Consider the following 18,531-nt stretch of genomic DNA (forward strand, 5'->3'; position numbering starts at 1 on the left):
ACACCCCCTACCTGCTGGGACTTATGGATACCATGCAGATTTAAGATGGATTTTATCTCTCTTTTCAGTTTCTTTCAGGAGCTTTTCAAGTGGAGGCAGCAAAGTGAGAAAAAAAGCTTGAAAGGAAGGTGAGTGAATTCGATCCAGCAGAAGCTCATGTTCCACCCAAGCCACGGTGAAGAAGATCCACCATTGTAAAAGAAATGCAATTGAAGGATTTCTTCTTCATAAGCATCACATGAAACAATGCCAAGGCTAGAAATGAATCACTTGGATTGGAGAGAAAGCTGATGGAGCAAAGAAGGGGAATACCCATCTCATTAGTATTCCTCTACCAGTGTAGCAGATACCTACCATTTTTCCACCATTTATTGAGCTATTTGCACTTAACGCTCTGAAATTTCCTTCGTAGCCGTTGTAACTCTGCTATCACAGCAGTGTGAACAGTACTTAGTGGATGAAAGCTTGACTCAACGAAGGAGGAAGGCTTTCTTCATGTAGACTCCCTTTGAAAAAGAGAGCCTTATAACTCTTGTACAGAAATCCTTCCTCGGGTTCTCACCTATGCCTTAGTAAGGGCTTGCTTTGCCGGAAAGATTCAGGCTTATTAATGTGGGACAAAGAAAGAGGAAGTTCTTGCAATACTTAAAAAGTTATTAGTCATTAGGTACCATATGAAACCTACCTTTAATAGGTGTAATAACTTAAAGGAGAAGACAGCTAAGAGGTTACAAAGCTGAGAGATGAAAGAGATCATCAACTGTAGTAGTAGTTATTACACAGGTGACTGACAGCCAAGGTCATATTTGCCTAAAGGGATAGGCAGAGTTATTTGGTAGGGAGAAAATTGCCAGGGATTGGTATAAGAATGTGTAGAGAGAAACACGACACTGGCCTACTCCTAACAAAAGATTACCAGAGGTCCCACTATTTAACATACCATCCAACGGATGGTATACTTTCATGGGCTCTCTCCACATGACATCTTGAGTAGGAGTTGAGATGCTTCTGAAAAATTCTGCCTACTCCAAGATTCAAATCATATCCATTGGGGCAGGAACTCAACATAATAGCCTGATCCCCATATCTATTGAAGCGATTTCATGATCCCACGACTCCACATGAATTTTTCATCTGCAAAAACGTTTTTCAATATGGTGTGATGCAGGGAGTGTTAGGTCAGATATCCATTTTGGCAACTGGTTAATTTTATAATTAATGTTACTCTTTATGAAGACATGCTTTTTAAAAATTAATGCAAATGAAATTACCTCCCTCTTCACTAGCTTTGAAGGTCCAGTTGAGTGTACATATGAGTGACCATTAATATAATGGCTATTGTACCCACAAAAAAATGCTACATGAAAATTAATAGACATTAAATTAACTTGAAAACAAATGTGCTGTGGAAAGAAACAGCATCCACATGCAACTAAGGCGAAAAACTGGAACAAGTGGGAGAATAGAAGGGATGGCAGGTTTTTTCTTACTTTCTTTTGTTTTCTGATTATAGTTTGTGTCAACTTCAGCTCTAATACGTCACCAGGGTTTGAATGAATCATGCAATAAGATATGACAAAATGATGTGTGACAAAAAAGACATTTTACTATGTGAATTAATATAGAATATCCATTTCATGTATTAATGGGCGATTTATATGCTTACAACTATGGCAGAAGCTATCACTGAAATTACATATATAGCAATAAAAATACAGCAAATAAGTACGAAAAAAAGTTGATTTGGGGAGGATACTAATGAGGTAAAGTTTACCTCACCTGATCAGTGCTTCAACTCACTATTTGCTCGTTCGAAAAGGAAAGTTGGGATTTCGATCACTGTGCCTGTAAACCTACAAAGATAAACAATTAAAATGAATGGCTTAAAATTAATATATATTACTGAATTGGCTCAAGAGTTTGATATCATGGTTGTTGGATGGATCTGGTTAAGTTTTATCGAGAATGTTGATAATTTACATAATTTTTCAAAACAAAATTTAACTCGAGCCACCATATGCCTAGCTTTAGTATAAGAGGTGGAAATCTTACACTCCTCATTCTTTCCCAAGTCATTATTTATCTGGTTACCATACCTCCCCCTTGTGTCATTTTTACTTTATTTTGTATACGGTACACTCGGTGTTTTGTTTTTAATTCAGTTGCCCCTCATTATCAAGGTGATGACACAAATTTGAAAAAGACAATTGAAATAAAAACCAAGGTCAAGAGATCAGGATGAATGCTGGGAGGAGATTCGATTCGATATGATTTCCCCCAACAATGCCCTCTATTCACCCACCATACCTAGCACTTCCTCATTTGTTTTCCTTTCAGTCCATTTCACCTTCTCAACACCCACATTTCAAAATCCTCAAATCTACATCTATCCTCCTGCTTCAGTGACCACATTTCCGCCTTATACATAACTATGCTCCTCATAAAAGTTTTAACGAGCCTTTTCTAAACATCCTTACTTAACGTCTCTGTCATCAATTCCCTCCTCCTTGTGAAGTGATCATGGCTGAATTGCTATTTACTCTCTCAAAGTTAAAAACACAATTCACATAATATTTTCCTACAAATCTGGAAGAGGTGTTAATGAAACTTAGCACAGCTCATTTTGCTGATTTTCTTTTCAAGTGAAACCGATCAAAGTACATAATACTTGGCATATTATACCAGCAACATCATAGCTTACTACTTAGGTTCCACAGGGTCTCACCCAAAAGTGGTAGGACTGATTTTCTCTGGCGCGAACAGAGTGGTGGAGGGGGGGCTGCCTGGCAGGGTAAGGTGGAGGGGGCTCTTAGCAACAGACCGACACCAACCTCAGTCGCCTGCGGGCTGTCGTTGAGTGAGGACACCATTTTTAGTGAAGCAAGTTTTTTGTCCGCGTCGAAAAACAAAATGAATCTGAATTTAGAGCAACGTTATTCCGTGAAGTTTTGTGCGAAACTCGGGAACACGGCAACTGAGACCCTCGATATGATCAAGCAGGCTTATGGGGACACTGCCTTAAGCCGTTCCACAGCATTTGAGTGAAAAAAGTTGTTTAAAGAGGGTAGGGAGCTCGTTGAAGACGACCATCGCTCCGGACGGCCGTCGACGGCAAGAACCGACACAAATGTGGACAGAGTGAGGACACTGCTGAACACAGACCGATGCTTAACCAGTGAAGAAATTGCAGACCAGTTGGGTCTGTCTGCATCCAACGTCCAACGCATTATTTCACAGGATTTGGCCATGCGCAAGGTGTGCGCCAAGATGGTGCCGAAAACTCTTGAGTGTCGACCAACACCACGTTGCCAAGTGCCACGTTGCCGCACCCGCCCTATTCTCCCGATCTGGCACCACCGGACTTGTTCCTCTTCCCCCTGATGAAAAGACAGCTCAAGGGACGACGTTTTGACTCGATAAAGGCCGTTCAAGAGGCTTGGACGAGGGTCATCAACGGCATCCCAAAAGAAAATTTCCAGCGGGCGTACGGGGAATGGGAGCAACGTTATACTAAGTGTGTAGCAGCTCAAGGAGCATGCTTTGAAGATTATTAAGTCGATGTAAGTATATCGTCAATAAAATTCTTGTAAAAAAATCAGTCCTACCACTTTTGGGTGCGACCCTGTATTATGAAAGTGAGTCAATTGAATTAACAGTGAATGGCTAAATTTTCATGCATTTTCAGTGCTTGAGGCAGTTTCAGTGTCGAATGCAATTCTTCTTTTCGTGTAATGGCTATTTGGTCCACAATACTTCCAAGATAGATGAACTCTTCCACCTGCTCTAATTTTGGCCTTCCTATTTGAATGTTTAATGTTAGCTTTCCAACAGCTAAAGGTGTTTATAAAATGTAAGAAGTTAACATTAATTTATGTCCAATTATGAGCTGACTGATACATATTTTATGCCATAATCATTCATTTTCACAGGAAAATGGGTGGTTTGCAGAAAGTCAATAAGTCTCTATCTAGACAGCCAATTTTCTCTTTCTATATGAAGCAAAGGTGGGCTTTACATATGAAGAAATGCACACCCTCCCACTTCCTCATGAAAATCTTTTCATCAAACCCTATTAAAAAAAATTTTATAATAATTTCATTCAGAATTATCCAAATTTACTAAGATATTATTGTGTGATTCATTTTATTAATTTTGTTAAGTGTAAAATGCATTTTTGCTCTCCACTTAAATGTATAACAATATATTTGATAGGTTTTATTTCAATTGCACCCCACACTTGCGTTTCAATATCACTTCTACCTTTCCTCTTTCATTTCCTTATTCAGATCTTCTATGGCACGTCTACTATGGCAGTAAGTTAAGAACAACACTCTCTTTGTGTGCTCAGAAAAATATTTTCAAAGAAATTTCAAAAGTTCCTATTAGGTTCTTAAAATTTTGACATCTGCCTAATCTTTTTCTTTTTTTACTTCACAATCTTAACTTTCAAACTTCTGAGTTAAAATGAATTATGCATTGGAAAGGAATAGTTACTCTTTAATGAAAATTACTTACATATTCCACTGTCAACTTATTTCTTAAGTAATCCCATTATCATGGAGATCAGTAGTACAATAATATAAGGTTGTGGAATCACAGGTATACCAAATGTATACCATGTCATAGCGAGCCATGATGGGCCATACCAAGTAAATCACATAGCCATAATGGGTGAATGACCTGAGATTTCTATATATTGTACATAAAAACATAACAATTCTATATTTGTATATTTTTAATTCCCATAACATACATATTTACTTCTCCTATGAAACACATCAAACTCAACACACACTCCCCTCTCGTTTTTACCCCTTTTCTCTAGTCATTTCAATATAATAATTTATTTGTTTGACCCATTGATGTTATTTTTATGAGATATATAAATTTACTAATAATAATGAAATACACCTCGTTTTTTAATTCAATTCACTTACTGATCACCATCTAGGTGATGGCATCAAATTGGAAAAGGCACAGAGATAATAGCCAGGGCCAAGAGAGAGCTGTTCAATTTTTTATGAGAGATTCATTTTGTTTAATCCACCAAGAGTTCAAAGTTGAGGGTACCTTGGCCCTGGTCATGAGATATGTTAGGAGCCCACAACTTGCATTTAACATTGATGATTATACCACCTGGAAAGTAGAAAAGAGAAATTGAAGTTGGTCTCCATTTGTCAAGTCAAAATAATTTGTGTGAGATATTTTTCCTACATTATCAACTATTCAAAATTACCGTCAGCTTTGGCAGCATGTGCAAATTAACTTTCCTGCGATGGCATATAGGGAAAAAATGCAAACAATGAACTTGGAGATATTTGTAAAGAATAAGTGGGAGAGAAATCAGACCTCGCAGAGCACTTCCATGTTCAATTAGGAAATAAATTGTAATATGAAAATGCAAAAGTTTTGGCAAAGAAATAATTTTCATTCACGAGTCTAATGCTAGTCAAAAAAAGGTGATGTGGAATGGCCAAAATATTTTTATTGAAATGAAGGGTTAAACCTCCACTCACATTATGGAAGTGTCTCACAAGAGCAAAAACTGAAAGCTGCAATCAATACTAATAAGGCAACCATTGAGAGCGATTGATTCTGCAAGTAAAAACAACCAAGTTTGCTATGCTACAGGTCAAAAAAGAGAAGAGAATCAAATTTTTTATTAGTGGGATACAGGTACACCCTCTTCTTCCATACACATTTGCTATGAAAACAAGTACAAAATCAAATGCATCAGAAGAAAGCTAAAATATAAAAATAAATAGTTTATTCGTCAATACATTTTCTTAATTTTAACTCATTAATTGTAGTTTTGATTTCACAAAAGAAACAATTTAAAATAATCAATAGTCTTACACTTCATAATTCCATTTCTTTGTAATCATATCATTGGAAGGTGGTGATGTGTGTAGTTCCTCGCAAGGTGGAGGAGACTGAACAAAATATTATTTATTGTAAGCACAGTAGTCCACTAATCCCAGCAAATATATTGAACCAAAATGATCAAAGTAGAGGGGATGTAAGGAGAAAAATTGCATTAGGCAAAGATGCTTTCACGAGTAGGAGGGAATTGATGACGGACGTTGAGTAAGGATTTTAGGAAAAGGCTTGTCAAATCTTTGTTTGGAGATTGGTTTTGCATGGTGTGGAAACATGTTCGGCGAACAGAATGATAAGCGAAGATTGGAGGCTTTTGAAATGTGGGTGTGGAGAAGAATGGAGAAGGTGAAATGGACGCAAAGGAAAACAAATGAGAAAGTGCTAGGTGTGGTGGGAGAAGAGGACTTGTTGGGAGAAATCATAAGGAGACTGGAAAGATGTATACAGAGGGTTTTGATTGGCAATTGAATGTTAAAGATTGTAATAGAGGGGAGAATATTAGGCAAACAACGAAGGTGCAGGAATAGGATAGGTACATGTTGAATAGAATGAAGGGAGGAAGGAAATATACGGAAATGAACAGGGGCTTATTGTGGTGTGCTGAGTTTCAGGTTTTGTTTTGTTAGGGAAAGCTACAAAATATAACAGTGTTCAGTCTGTGTCTATCAAAAACCTTTCTGAAATGATAGACTAACAAATTAATGATATTGAATGATGTTAGTTAGGGTTATTAATTCATCATAGATATTCACTAACAAATTCCAGTAGTTTCAGCCTTGAGCTAGCAATTGTCAAGTACAGTTAACTCTCAATTATTCCTGCTAATAATAATGCTAGTAATAAATGCATGGATAATTGGAAAACATGGACAACCAAAATGTGTGGAAATTATGGTTTTTATAGAAAGGGATATGTACAGAGACTCCTTTTTCATTCTTTGTGATGAAATCGTGTTTTTTAGCAATGGAAAGTACAATATTTTTCCTTTTTTCAGCCGTTTTTATTAGGGGTGGAACTATAGTTTTACTAGAACACAGAACTCATCAAGTGAGTAGGCAATCATGTAGCCATGAAAAAAATATTGACTGGCCAAGGATGAATACTGAAAAAGGATCACTCATACGGATTCATATATGTCATAAGATTCTGATTGAAATAATGCACTGTAGATGGTTAATGACCTATTTATTGCATCGTAAAGCTATGTAATTGCTAATCTTTATAGAGAATATAAAATTCTCAGGGCTAATTGTGAATGCGAATGAAACGATAATGGGAAGGTAGGGATAGTAAAAAAAATGTTTTAAATTGACACATTAAATACCATTGACAACTTTCTATTTTGTGAAATTAACAACTTTCAAGAAAGCCCACGTATTTTACACTTGCACTTTTTTGAAAAAGTATAATGTGAAGTTTTAAAGCATATTATTACCTTTACGATTGTAATTTTATTGAAATTTTGAGGTACTAGAACGAGAGAATAGCATGGAAAATCCATGAAACGTATAATCCGCACACGGATAATCAAGAGTTTACTCTATGTAACACTGTGTCCATAACAATAGCTAAAGAATAAAATAGAGCAACTTACTCATAGGCCTCTCAAAGTGAATGGCAACCAGAGGACTGAGATATCCCTCTGTATCCGTAAATGGGAAGAAATAACCGGGGAATCCACGACGAGGAATGTACATGATTGGGCCAATGTTCTCTTCATCAACTGGGCTCTCACCCTGACAGCTCACCCACAGTGTATTGAGCTAAGAGTTAAAAAGCAGTTTTATAAATTATACACAACACAAGATAGCATACTTTAAAAAATTAAATATTATGCCAGTTATATTTTTTATTCCCTATAGAGAAAAGGAAACTTTCTGTAGTTAAATTAATGACAAGTTCTTAAAATAAAACCCAAGTTTTTCAAGTTATCACACACATTGGAGTCTAAGTGTACTTCAAAAGGTGCATTGGCTGTAAAGATAGATAGATTTATTCGCCATAGAACAATACATAATTGTATGGGCTTCGTTAAGATTCAATTACATTTATAGGTGTATTAACATACATACAAATTCATAGGAATAATAATGTACACGAAATATATGAGTATTAAAGATTTAAAAAAACAGAATTCCCTACATTGGCTCTTTTTATGTACTCTTGGACGCTTAAAAAACATTATTTAAAAAGAAATCTTGTAAAATTTTTTTGAATTTATTTTCTCGGGGGAGTGTTCATTTTAACTCTTCTGGAAGTCAATTAAACAGCAGTCTTCCTGAAACTTCTGGGGTTTTTAGTAGTACTGCTACTCTGCAATGGCCATTATGAAGATTATCCTTACCCCTGGTGTCGTACTTGTGAACATCCCTATTTCTGACCAGTGAAGGGGTTTTGGGGCAGGCATACAAAATCACATTATACATATATACACAGGGAATGGTCATGATTTTGTGACATTTGTAATACTCCCTGCAGGATTTTCCGGCATTTAGTTTAAATATAACCCTTAATGCACATTTTTGAAGTGTGAGTATTCTATTGATGTTTCCATGCGCTGAACTCCACCAGCAGACGATGCCATATCGAGCTATGAACTCAAAATATACCATGGTATACTGGGATTGATACTTCTGTAATACAATAGTTGGGAAGATTTTTTAAAAGGAGTTAAAAGTGTAGTTTCTTAAGCAGTAAATATGTAAATGGTGAAAGTTTATAACACTGCATTTTGATATATTAAATGACAAATAGGGGATATTGTTTTGGATGAAGTGGGTCACGGTAGTCCAGGAGTAGAGCATTTGACTACTGAACAGAGGGCCTGGGTTCGATTCCCGGGCACCCTCAGCTCCACCTAACCTGCATGATTTTTCAGGTACCAAGTCTTCCTGGGAAACCATTACTGGCACAGAGAAAAGAACTGGCCCTCCTAACCCTTGTATGAGGATTTCATGTCATATGCCACAGGGCTTAGTACCGGGTGAACTCTACCATCACCTACCAAAACGATCTTTTGGTTGATTACTGTGTTTATGCTTTTGGGTGTGTCCTCATGGAACTGCTTCATGATTAAAAAGAACTCAAAAACATCGTTAATTCCAGGTAAAAAAACTTTATTACACCTTCGAGGTTTCGTTTCTGGGTAACATCTTCAGGAGAGTGACAGAAAATTATCCATCCATTCATTAACATCTGGACTGAGCATTCATTTATAATATTACATTTATTTAATAGATAGACATTGTATTATTTCAAAGTGTACGCTTTTACTTTGTTAGGGTAACACCACAAAACAGCTCACTTCCCTCGACAAACAGTATTATCTTGGAGGACTCGTATTTTGTGAAAAAAGTAAAGATGATGAGGAAAAATAAGTCAGTGGGACCGGACAATATGTCAAATGGCATTCTAAAACTGGGTGATACCAGAGTAATCTACTCAAAGTAACCTTAAATAATGATGCCTTGCCCAATGATTGGAAAAAAGCAAACATTACACCAATTTTCAAGATAGGGGATAAAACAATAGTTAAGAATTATAGACCTATAACCATAAACATCAGTTGTTTGGAATGGAAAAAAGAACCGCCGACCACATTCGGGAATGGTAGACAAGAGATAGATGGCTATTAAAACACCAATATGGATTTAGAACAGGATACTCGTGTGAAACGCAGCTTTTCGGATAGAGCCAATATATCGGCGACGCAATAGATGAAGGAAAGAATGTTGATGCGGTAATCGTTGATTTTTCGGAAGGTTTTGACAGTGTCTCTCGATAGATTATTGTTAAATTTGGAGTCATTACCGTAGGATTTAAGGGTAAAGCAATGGATAAAAGTTTTCTTTCAGGCAGAATTCAAAAAGTAAAAATAGGGGATGCATTTTTATATAAGAGGCAAACATTATAGCAAGAGTTCCACAAGGCAGTGTCCTTAGGCTATTAATCTTCCTAATTTACGTAAACGATCTACCAAATTATTTATATTCCCAAAAAAAAACTATATGCTGATGATTGTATTATATACAGAAAGGGTAGAGCAAGTCAATGACCGCATAATACTACAAAATGACATCGAACGCCATAGTGACTGGGTTACAAATAATAATATGGGCATTAATCATTTGTAGGATTAAATTAAAAATTTACTAATTACTTCACTTGGATCCTTTTTCAAAACATTTCCATAATTTTGTCCATCCCAGATATTACAGCACTCTCCATTTTCTGAAGATATTTATGACGTCTACTTATTCCAAGTCAGATATAGATAAAGAATGGTGGATATAATATTTATTAGCTCAAAAAAACTACATGGCCATGGACCAGGGCACATCTCATTCTCTCAGATAGATCATAATTCTCTCAGATAGAGAAGCTTAGGCAATCAGAGAAAGAGAAACACACAGGAGAGTCTGTAATTATTTAAACACAATATTCTAGTGTGACAACTGTTGCTCACCTACTTATACCAAACTTTATTAAGGGTAAAATAGCACTCCAATTGAGACATATGCTTAAATCACCGGTAACACTACAATGCAGTAAAAAAATATGCAATGATGAACATCGTTAGTAGCATTTTACTGGTATAAAATTGGATTCCTGTTCTTGAGACTTGGAGCTATGATGAATATAAAATATTACCCTAATTATTACTTACTTGTTTATCTTTATAATTTCTATACGAACTGATGTGATGTTTCAAGTCTCTCGGCATACTTTCTGGAAGGCTGCCATTATAGATTTCAGGTCTCCATCCCAATACCTGAGAAAGAAAAAGAGCAATAATTAATTGAAAGGAAACTTTTTTGCAACTTAATTAAATTTTATTTTATTTCAGTTGTCTTTTTCTAAGAGAATTTTTTTATTTTTATAATTATTTGAACCAATACAAATACAAACATATTTCAATTAATCTTGACTAATATGTAGGTACTGGACAATATCCTGAAAGTTGTCAATTCTAATAATAATACTTTATTCATTTTGAAAAATGGTACAGCCATATTAAATGTTGTCAACATCAATATTATTTAACATGTAAACATAAGTTCTTACATGCGATGAAAATTATCACAAAAGAATTCATTCAATGAGTAAAGTGGGTGAGCAAGTAACCAGGTATATACCCTATTCTTGAAACTCTGGATACCGTCTGATTTCAACTGAGTAGGCAAATAGTTATACAGTCGTATGTTCATATTATGAAATGTGTTGTAAGTTGGTGATAATCTAAAATAAGAAGTATATATATTCCCTTTACCTCTTGTGGAGTAGTTATGGATATTAGATCTTAATTGGTAAGTTTCCATATTGACCTCCACATGAATAAGAGCCTTAAAGATATATAAACTAAACACAGTCATGATTCCGTACCTAATAAATAAAGGTTTGCAGGAATCATATGGTGGTATATTAGCAAGAGAGCGAATAGCTCTCTTTTGTAGTAGCAAAATTTGTTTAACATGTGGGGAATGACCCCATAACTGAACACCATAATTCAAATGACATTGAAAGAAGGCATGGTAAAGTGTTAAACGATACTCATTTGAAATGAGAAAGTTGAGTTTTCTTAATATATAAACAGCTTTACTCAGTTTATTACAGGTCTGACTGATGAGAGTCTCCCAGTTAAGTTTTGTATCAATATAAATTCCTCATATTTTAACAGTTTAAACATCAGTTATTTTTTATTTAGGAATGCACACAATATGCTGAGTTTTGTTAGTATTTAAATGTAAATGATTAACATCAAACCATTCCTTAGCCTGTCTTCGCGCAATTATATGAAATATACTTGATAGTTTGAAAAAATGCCAATGACTATGGTTGAGAGAGATTCATTGATTCTTGAAAAATAAAATACTCCTACAGTGTCACCGCTGGCAAATTTAAGGTAACATATGAAACACAAATGTAAAATTGTGAAATGGTCAATGAATGTACATATTAATATTGCAAACTTGGGTGGTTAGAGTCGTTTATCAGCAATTTGCATGCTAACATTTTGTGTACATTGTTCACAATAGTATTATTTTGAATTAAACAGATTTGAAGTTTATTTTTCCTAAAACATTCATTTGATCACTATTTTCATTCATCACTTTCAAAGCTTTAAATATGTAATATCATATCTAAATGCTATTGTATGTACATGATTTACATTAGCACCAGGGCATGTATGCTATCCTCAGCTAAACCTTTACCCTCTGTTCAATAAAACTCATTTTACTGGTTAATTCCCTGAAATTTGGAAGACTAGCTATGTCATCCCTGTCCTTATAAAGTGAAATTAATGTGTCAAAATTTACACACCAATTAGTACTTATTTTTATGGAGTGTATAGCTCCTCAACAACGTGGTTTTTGTAGTAGCTCCACTGTTTGAACAAAATCTTTCACTTATGCCAACTACGAGGGTCATCCGGAAAGTAGTACCCGTTCGTGAAATAAAGACACAAAAGTAAATATTAACAAACATAAAAAATTTTATTTGAAAGAGGATACTTTAAACTACTTCTCAACATAATCTCCAAGCAAATTAAGGCATTTGTCATAACGTGTGACAAGTTTCTGTATTCCTGCTGCATAGTCCTTCGCCGCCAGCTCATTGAGATACGCGAGGGACCCATCTTGCACAAATTTTTGCATAATGCAGATGGTGTTTAACAATTTCATGAACAATTGTTCGAGAAACATTGGGAAAATGCTCACAGATGTCATCAATTGTGACGCGCCGATCGTTCCTCACGAATTCGTCAACTGAGCTCACCAGTTGGTCTGTAATGACAGACGGTCTCCCCGAACGCTCATCGTCGTGTGTGTTCCCCCTCCCCATGTTGAAGTTGCGACACCACCGCCGAACAGACGACTCGTCCATTACATTGTCTCCATACACCTCCTTTAATTGGCGATGAATATCACATGGGCGAACGTTTCTTGCATTGAGGAATTTAATCACTGCCCTCACTTCACAACTGGCGGCGTTCTCAATTTTTTTAAACATTGTAAACAATCACAGAAACAACACAGGCAATGCTAGCGTCACGCAACTTGGCTCAGAGAAGGCAGACAAGCCACTGAAGCTATCTGACCTCGTCCAGCGGCTACTCGCGTCGTCAGCACTTCATGCGGCACGAACGGGTACTACTTTCCGGATGACCCTCGTATATTTACAAAGTTATTGATAAAAAATCAGGTAATGCCATTTACATCGACATTTCTCAGGATTTTGATAAATCTATCATTATCTGTTCATCTCAAAAGTAAGCAGTATTGGCTTAGATGATCATATTCTTCCCTTGGATGGCTACTACTTCAGATATTTCTAATTGTGAAAGTTATACAATTTTTCTCAACTTCTTTTGGCTCCAAATCTGTTGTACCTCAAGGTTATCTTCTGGGTCCACTTTTGTTCAATTAATTCATCAATGATATTCACTCTTTCAATGACGCACAAATGCGCTCATTTATATTTTATAAAAAGTGATTTATGTACACGATCTATTCCATTCTTGACTGCTCCAACCTTCAATCCAACATAGTTTTCCTCGTTACATGGTTTTCAAATATCAAATTCTCGCTGGATGTATTCAGGAAAGAATGTAAAACCCAAAGCCGTACACTTAAGGGCACTTATAGGTGGAATAAAGAAGGGGGTGGGAAAGTTATTGTTTGGCGGGAAGCCCGATGCCAGTGACCCGTCACTCAAACAAATGAAAAATTAAAATAAATAGTTCTACCAATTACTCCCTTGATCAGGTATTTGCACACCAAATTGACCTTCACAAGTCGCAACCACACACACACTCAGGGTTTACGGGGCGGGAAGCCCGACGCCAGTGACCCGTCACTCAAACAAATGAAAAAATAAAATAAATAGTTTTAACAATTACTCCCTTGATCAGGTATTTGCACAACAAATTGACCTTCACAAGTCGCAACCACACACACACGCAGGGTTTACGGGGCGGGAAGCCCGACGCCAGTGACCCGTCACTCAAACAAATGAAAAAATAAAATAAAAAATTATATAACACTTACTCCCTCGCTCAGGTATTTGCAAACAAATTGACCTTCGCAAGTCACAAACACACACACACACACAGGGTTTACGGGGTTGGAAACCCGGCGCCAGTGACCCGTCACTCAAACTCGGAAGACACAAAAGTACAGTGCTGGTGGGGAAAAGTGCCGAAAAACCTCCCGCCAAACAATAACTTTCCCACCCCCTTCTTTATTCCACCTATAAGTGCCCTTAAGTGTACGGCTTTGGGTTTTACATTCTTTCCATGCACTCGGCCGTAGTACGTTCTTTATCTATTTATTATAGATGTATTCAAATTAAATACCATTACTTTTCACCATCGTAAATCTTCAATTTCCTATCTATAATTAATTTCTGGTATTAATTTAGGAAAATTTACTTAGATTAGTGATCATCGTGTATTAATGGATACATCTCTCACTATTATAATGCTCATACATACTGTTATTTGTATATCCAAAGCCTTTAAACTATTAGGATTAATATAATAATATATTTACGAATGGGCAAGACAACCCTTTCACAATTTTCCTCATTGACATGGTTAAAAAAGTAAGATAAAGGTAAACACACTTAAAATTTAAATCTAACAATCTTGTATTTCATGGCTAAATTCAAGTTCCACATGGCAGAACATGAAGAAGTTGAAACATCAACAATATATATAAAAACTAGTCTAAAATCAGATCTTTTAGTTAAGACGTAATATTCATCATTACATCTCAGGCTTTTAAATTTATTTGAAGATGAATTAAATAAATCATAGATATTGAAATACTCACTCCAGTCCCACATTACTCAATAAATTGGCAGATACTTTTGATAGCTACAAAAGAAAGGAACTTCAGAAAGAGCGCTACTCCTAGCACTGGCTGAAGAAGCCTTAACTGTTATCATAAAGAGATAAATTAATTTTATCGCTAAAATAAATTATGCAAAAAGAACATTACAAGATGCTTTCTCTGTGTTGAAAGTGTAGGAAGATTATGACTGTGATTATAGATTTGTCACCGAGAACAATAGGAATTTCAAAAGCATTAACTCATTGAAATATTTATTCCGTTTTCTTGTCATAACTCAACTTTGAGTTTGCTTTAACTTGTAATGTATGGTCTCCATATCGTAGTACAAAAAAACTTACTTATAATAAAAATCAGCAGGGATTTCTTCATCTAATCAATGTTGGACTTGGCAATGATTGTACATATAAGTATTACTAATTGTAATCTTCTAAATGACCTTAAGTTAAGAGGCCTTAAAACTTTTTGGAATCACGCAAGAGCTGGCATATGCCATGCATTCGCATATCCCAACCTTTGGTCTTTAGTTCAGTTTTAGTGCCTCCTCACAATACTGGGCCTTTTGATAAATTTTTTGTAAATGTTTTTTTCATCAAATTCTAACTTATTCATTATGAAATTCCTTTGTTTTACTATATAACTATCAAAGATTATGACATTGAAACTGGGGATCGAGATGATGCAATGGCTAACATAAAGGCTTCCCACCGTGAGGGTTCAAATCCCAGAGGTGGCAGATTTTTTTTTAGTGGCATCCTGACCAATACTTGAGATGCTTAGTGGAGAGCACTTTGAGTGGGCGGAAGGGACGTTAAACTGCGGACCCGTTAATGCATTTTGACAAGAGTAGGCTAATGCCGACCCTGGGTTTCTCTCCACCCTTCCTTTCCCATCCATCCCTAATGGCCCTACTGACCTTAGCTGTCGGTTGCCTCCCATAAAACTACATACTACTACATTGACACTTGATATTAATATGGAGATAATAATTTTTTTAATGCATATAGAAAATGCCATTCCTGAAACATACCATCTGGAATGCCAAAATGATTTCTATTGTTGCTATGGTCTGATAGGTAAATACGGATTCCTGATGTTGAATCACCACCTGCCACATAGGTACCCTAGAGGTGGCTTGCAGGATATAATTTAGAAGTAGAATTTCTCACAAGTTATAAATAGATGGAAGATATCAACAGGGATAATGTCGATATTGGTTAGGAAAGTGAACATAAAATAATACCAATCATCATAAACTTACATTATTGAGCTTAAGGAAAATACAAGGAGAACGATGATGATAGGCATAACCATATTCATGGGTGCAAGGACTCCAGCGATCTATATTCACATCACAGACCTTCCCTGCTGATGGGGGATTATGATCATCACAGGTCATTTTATTCTTTCCAGCTCCAGGGAGAAGACTTGAATTCTTGTACACTGACAAAGGAAAAAATTTCCTCATAATCGCTTCATCACACAAAAGAATAGTCAGAAAAGGTTAAAAAAAATGGCAAAGATAATTTATCATGTTATTTTTCACATGATACATGTTTTTAACAACCACAAATACACTAATTTACATTTTAAGATTTCTTCTAGGCCTTTCCTCTAAATGAAGCTTTAGTTTCCATGTTACATCTTTATCGTTTATTGTATGATATAGTGATTGATAATGATGCATAGAAGTGCATTGTGTGAAATAAATAGATAGCTATGGACTTTCATACCACAATTTTATTATTTTGCAAGAGCTTGAGCTATATTATTGCAGCTAGTCCAATTGAAAATTAAATCTTTACTCTGTTGATAGCTTCTCTACATGTATTTGTTACATAAAAAACACATACCACACATTCAGTTAACTTATGAAGGCCACTTTATAAGACATTTTCATAATTAATTTATGGCCTGAGGAATATAAGATTCTTTCAGTACAAACCAATCCTCCAAAATTATGTTCTATGGGACATTAAAAGAAAGATAAACCACTCCAATTCTGATATATACAATTCCCAAGTTAGCCCAAGAAAGATATTTCTTGGCAAATTTATTACAACACGTTTTGATTACCCATAAATGCATCTTTCAGTGTATTTGTACTTAATATAATACCATTTCACAACAACTCTTGTGATTGATGCATTTCTTGAAAACTGTAACAACCAGATATGGTTTTCCACAAACTTTGACTATGGGTATCTATCCTTATAGAAGTGTCCTATTGGTTATACCAAAGGATAGCTACCTTAAATCAATGATTGGACAGTTCATTGCGGTGTTCATTCAAATAACTGGTTACCACTGACAAACCTCAATATTACGATTGTGAAAGTACCAAAGTCATGGTCTGCGCAAAATGTCTTAATTTATCAGTTAAATGAAACTGGTCTTATTATTGGTCAAGTAATAAGCAAGAACGTGCCAGTAATGGAGGGAAATTTGTTTCAAACGACTTAAAAGACTCCTTCCTTTCACTTATTTTGCTCTCACCTTCAAGGAAATTATCAAGTCTGTTTGTCCAGAACTTTACATTTTTCTCATCATGCGCCTTGTACCATATAAGATTATTTTCATAGGTGTCCTGTTTTGGAGGCTCGGGATGGAAAGTCAGTCCTTAAAAGCACACAAATAAGTTAATATATTTCTCATCATTGTTTATTTAAAAATGCTCATACAAATTTCACTCTTAAGCAGCTGGAGTCGTAACATTTAATCAATGAGAAATCTCATTTTAATTCCTGAATATGCTATTCATGGTTCAACTCATCCAACCTGGAGCAGAGTCAATGTTTCCATCACCCTGCACTAAGTATGGCACCATACAGGCATTGAGAACGAGCATATATACGAAAAATTCCATTGCAAAAGACTCAGGCACCGGCTCCCTTCTTTCGGGTTAAATTAAATTTAGTATGAACTAGCGGCTGGATGACTTGTCAGTGTTGCACTATGGGCAGGATAATTGAACAATGAAAATTTCGTTTTTTCGCTCCAAAACTTTCGAAACGATTAATATCAACTCAAAGAAACGAATCCGCTTCGGGACAAGCAAAAGAAATTTATTCTAAGGTAATTGGCTGATTTTAATTGTCTGCATGCTCAGTGGAAGCATTAAATATGACTAGAATTTGTTTATATAATGCACCAAGACGGCATTTAAGTCCTAATTTATGAATATACACATGATGGTTCAAGGTAGGTCAATGCTGTTTCTGACCATTTATTTTTCTATTGAATTATTGCCAAGGGAATTGACTGCTTAAATTGCCCCTTAAGTAAATAAACAACGATTTTCACGACACTCTTATTAGAATATTTTGCCTCTCGTGAAGGGATGCAAAAATTTTAAAATCTCAAAGTCATATGAGGTTAGGTGATGGCTGCGTCCATAAATTTCTTTGAATGTTATCGGTCAAGCTTTTTGCCATTGTTTGCGACCTTCTAATCTATCATTTAATTGAAATATGTTGTCGTGGGGGAAAATTATAAGATACATTTTGTTGCACTATTTCCGAAATTTACCGCTTCATTGCAATATATTTCTTTCAAATAAAATGTCAAATAACCTTCAAGTTTATACCAAATGGAGTAAACCTAATGAAATTCTCGTGATGGGAAAACGCTCTACAAAGCTCTTTCAATAAATATTCTTACGGTTATGTTCCTATTCCCTGCTACCATGCATTGGGAGGGAAAAGAAATTACTTGAAGGGTCACGCTGCGAGTCCGTGCTGAAATCAGAAATATACTGCCATGTATTTTAAAGGCTGAATAATTCATTAATGGTATTTCT

General features: G+C 35.7%; 1 protein-coding gene across 1 annotated transcript; it reads right to left on the minus strand.

Moving 5' to 3' along the window:
- Window positions 1-4,481: 4,481 nt before the first annotated feature.
- LOC139698966 (sodium/potassium-transporting ATPase subunit beta-2-like) lies at window positions 4,482-17,678 on the minus strand. Its single transcript, XM_071597961.1, has 6 exons — window positions 17,511-17,678; window positions 17,229-17,351; window positions 15,994-16,175; window positions 10,547-10,651; window positions 7,475-7,643; window positions 4,482-5,136 (listed from the first exon to the last, which is right to left on the minus strand). The coding sequence occupies exons 1-6, from the start codon at window positions 17,596-17,598 to the stop codon at window positions 5,039-5,041; spliced, it is 765 nt and encodes a 254-aa protein (XP_071454062.1). The 5' UTR covers window positions 17,599-17,678; the 3' UTR covers window positions 4,482-5,038.
- Window positions 17,679-18,531: the final 853 nt, after the last annotated feature.

The sequence above is a fragment of the Hetaerina americana genome, unplaced genomic scaffold (assembly GCF_022747635.1).
Source record: "Hetaerina americana unplaced genomic scaffold, ioHetAmer1.1.p SCAF_9, whole genome shotgun sequence".
Taxonomy (NCBI): domain Eukaryota; kingdom Metazoa; phylum Arthropoda; class Insecta; order Odonata; family Calopterygidae; genus Hetaerina; species Hetaerina americana.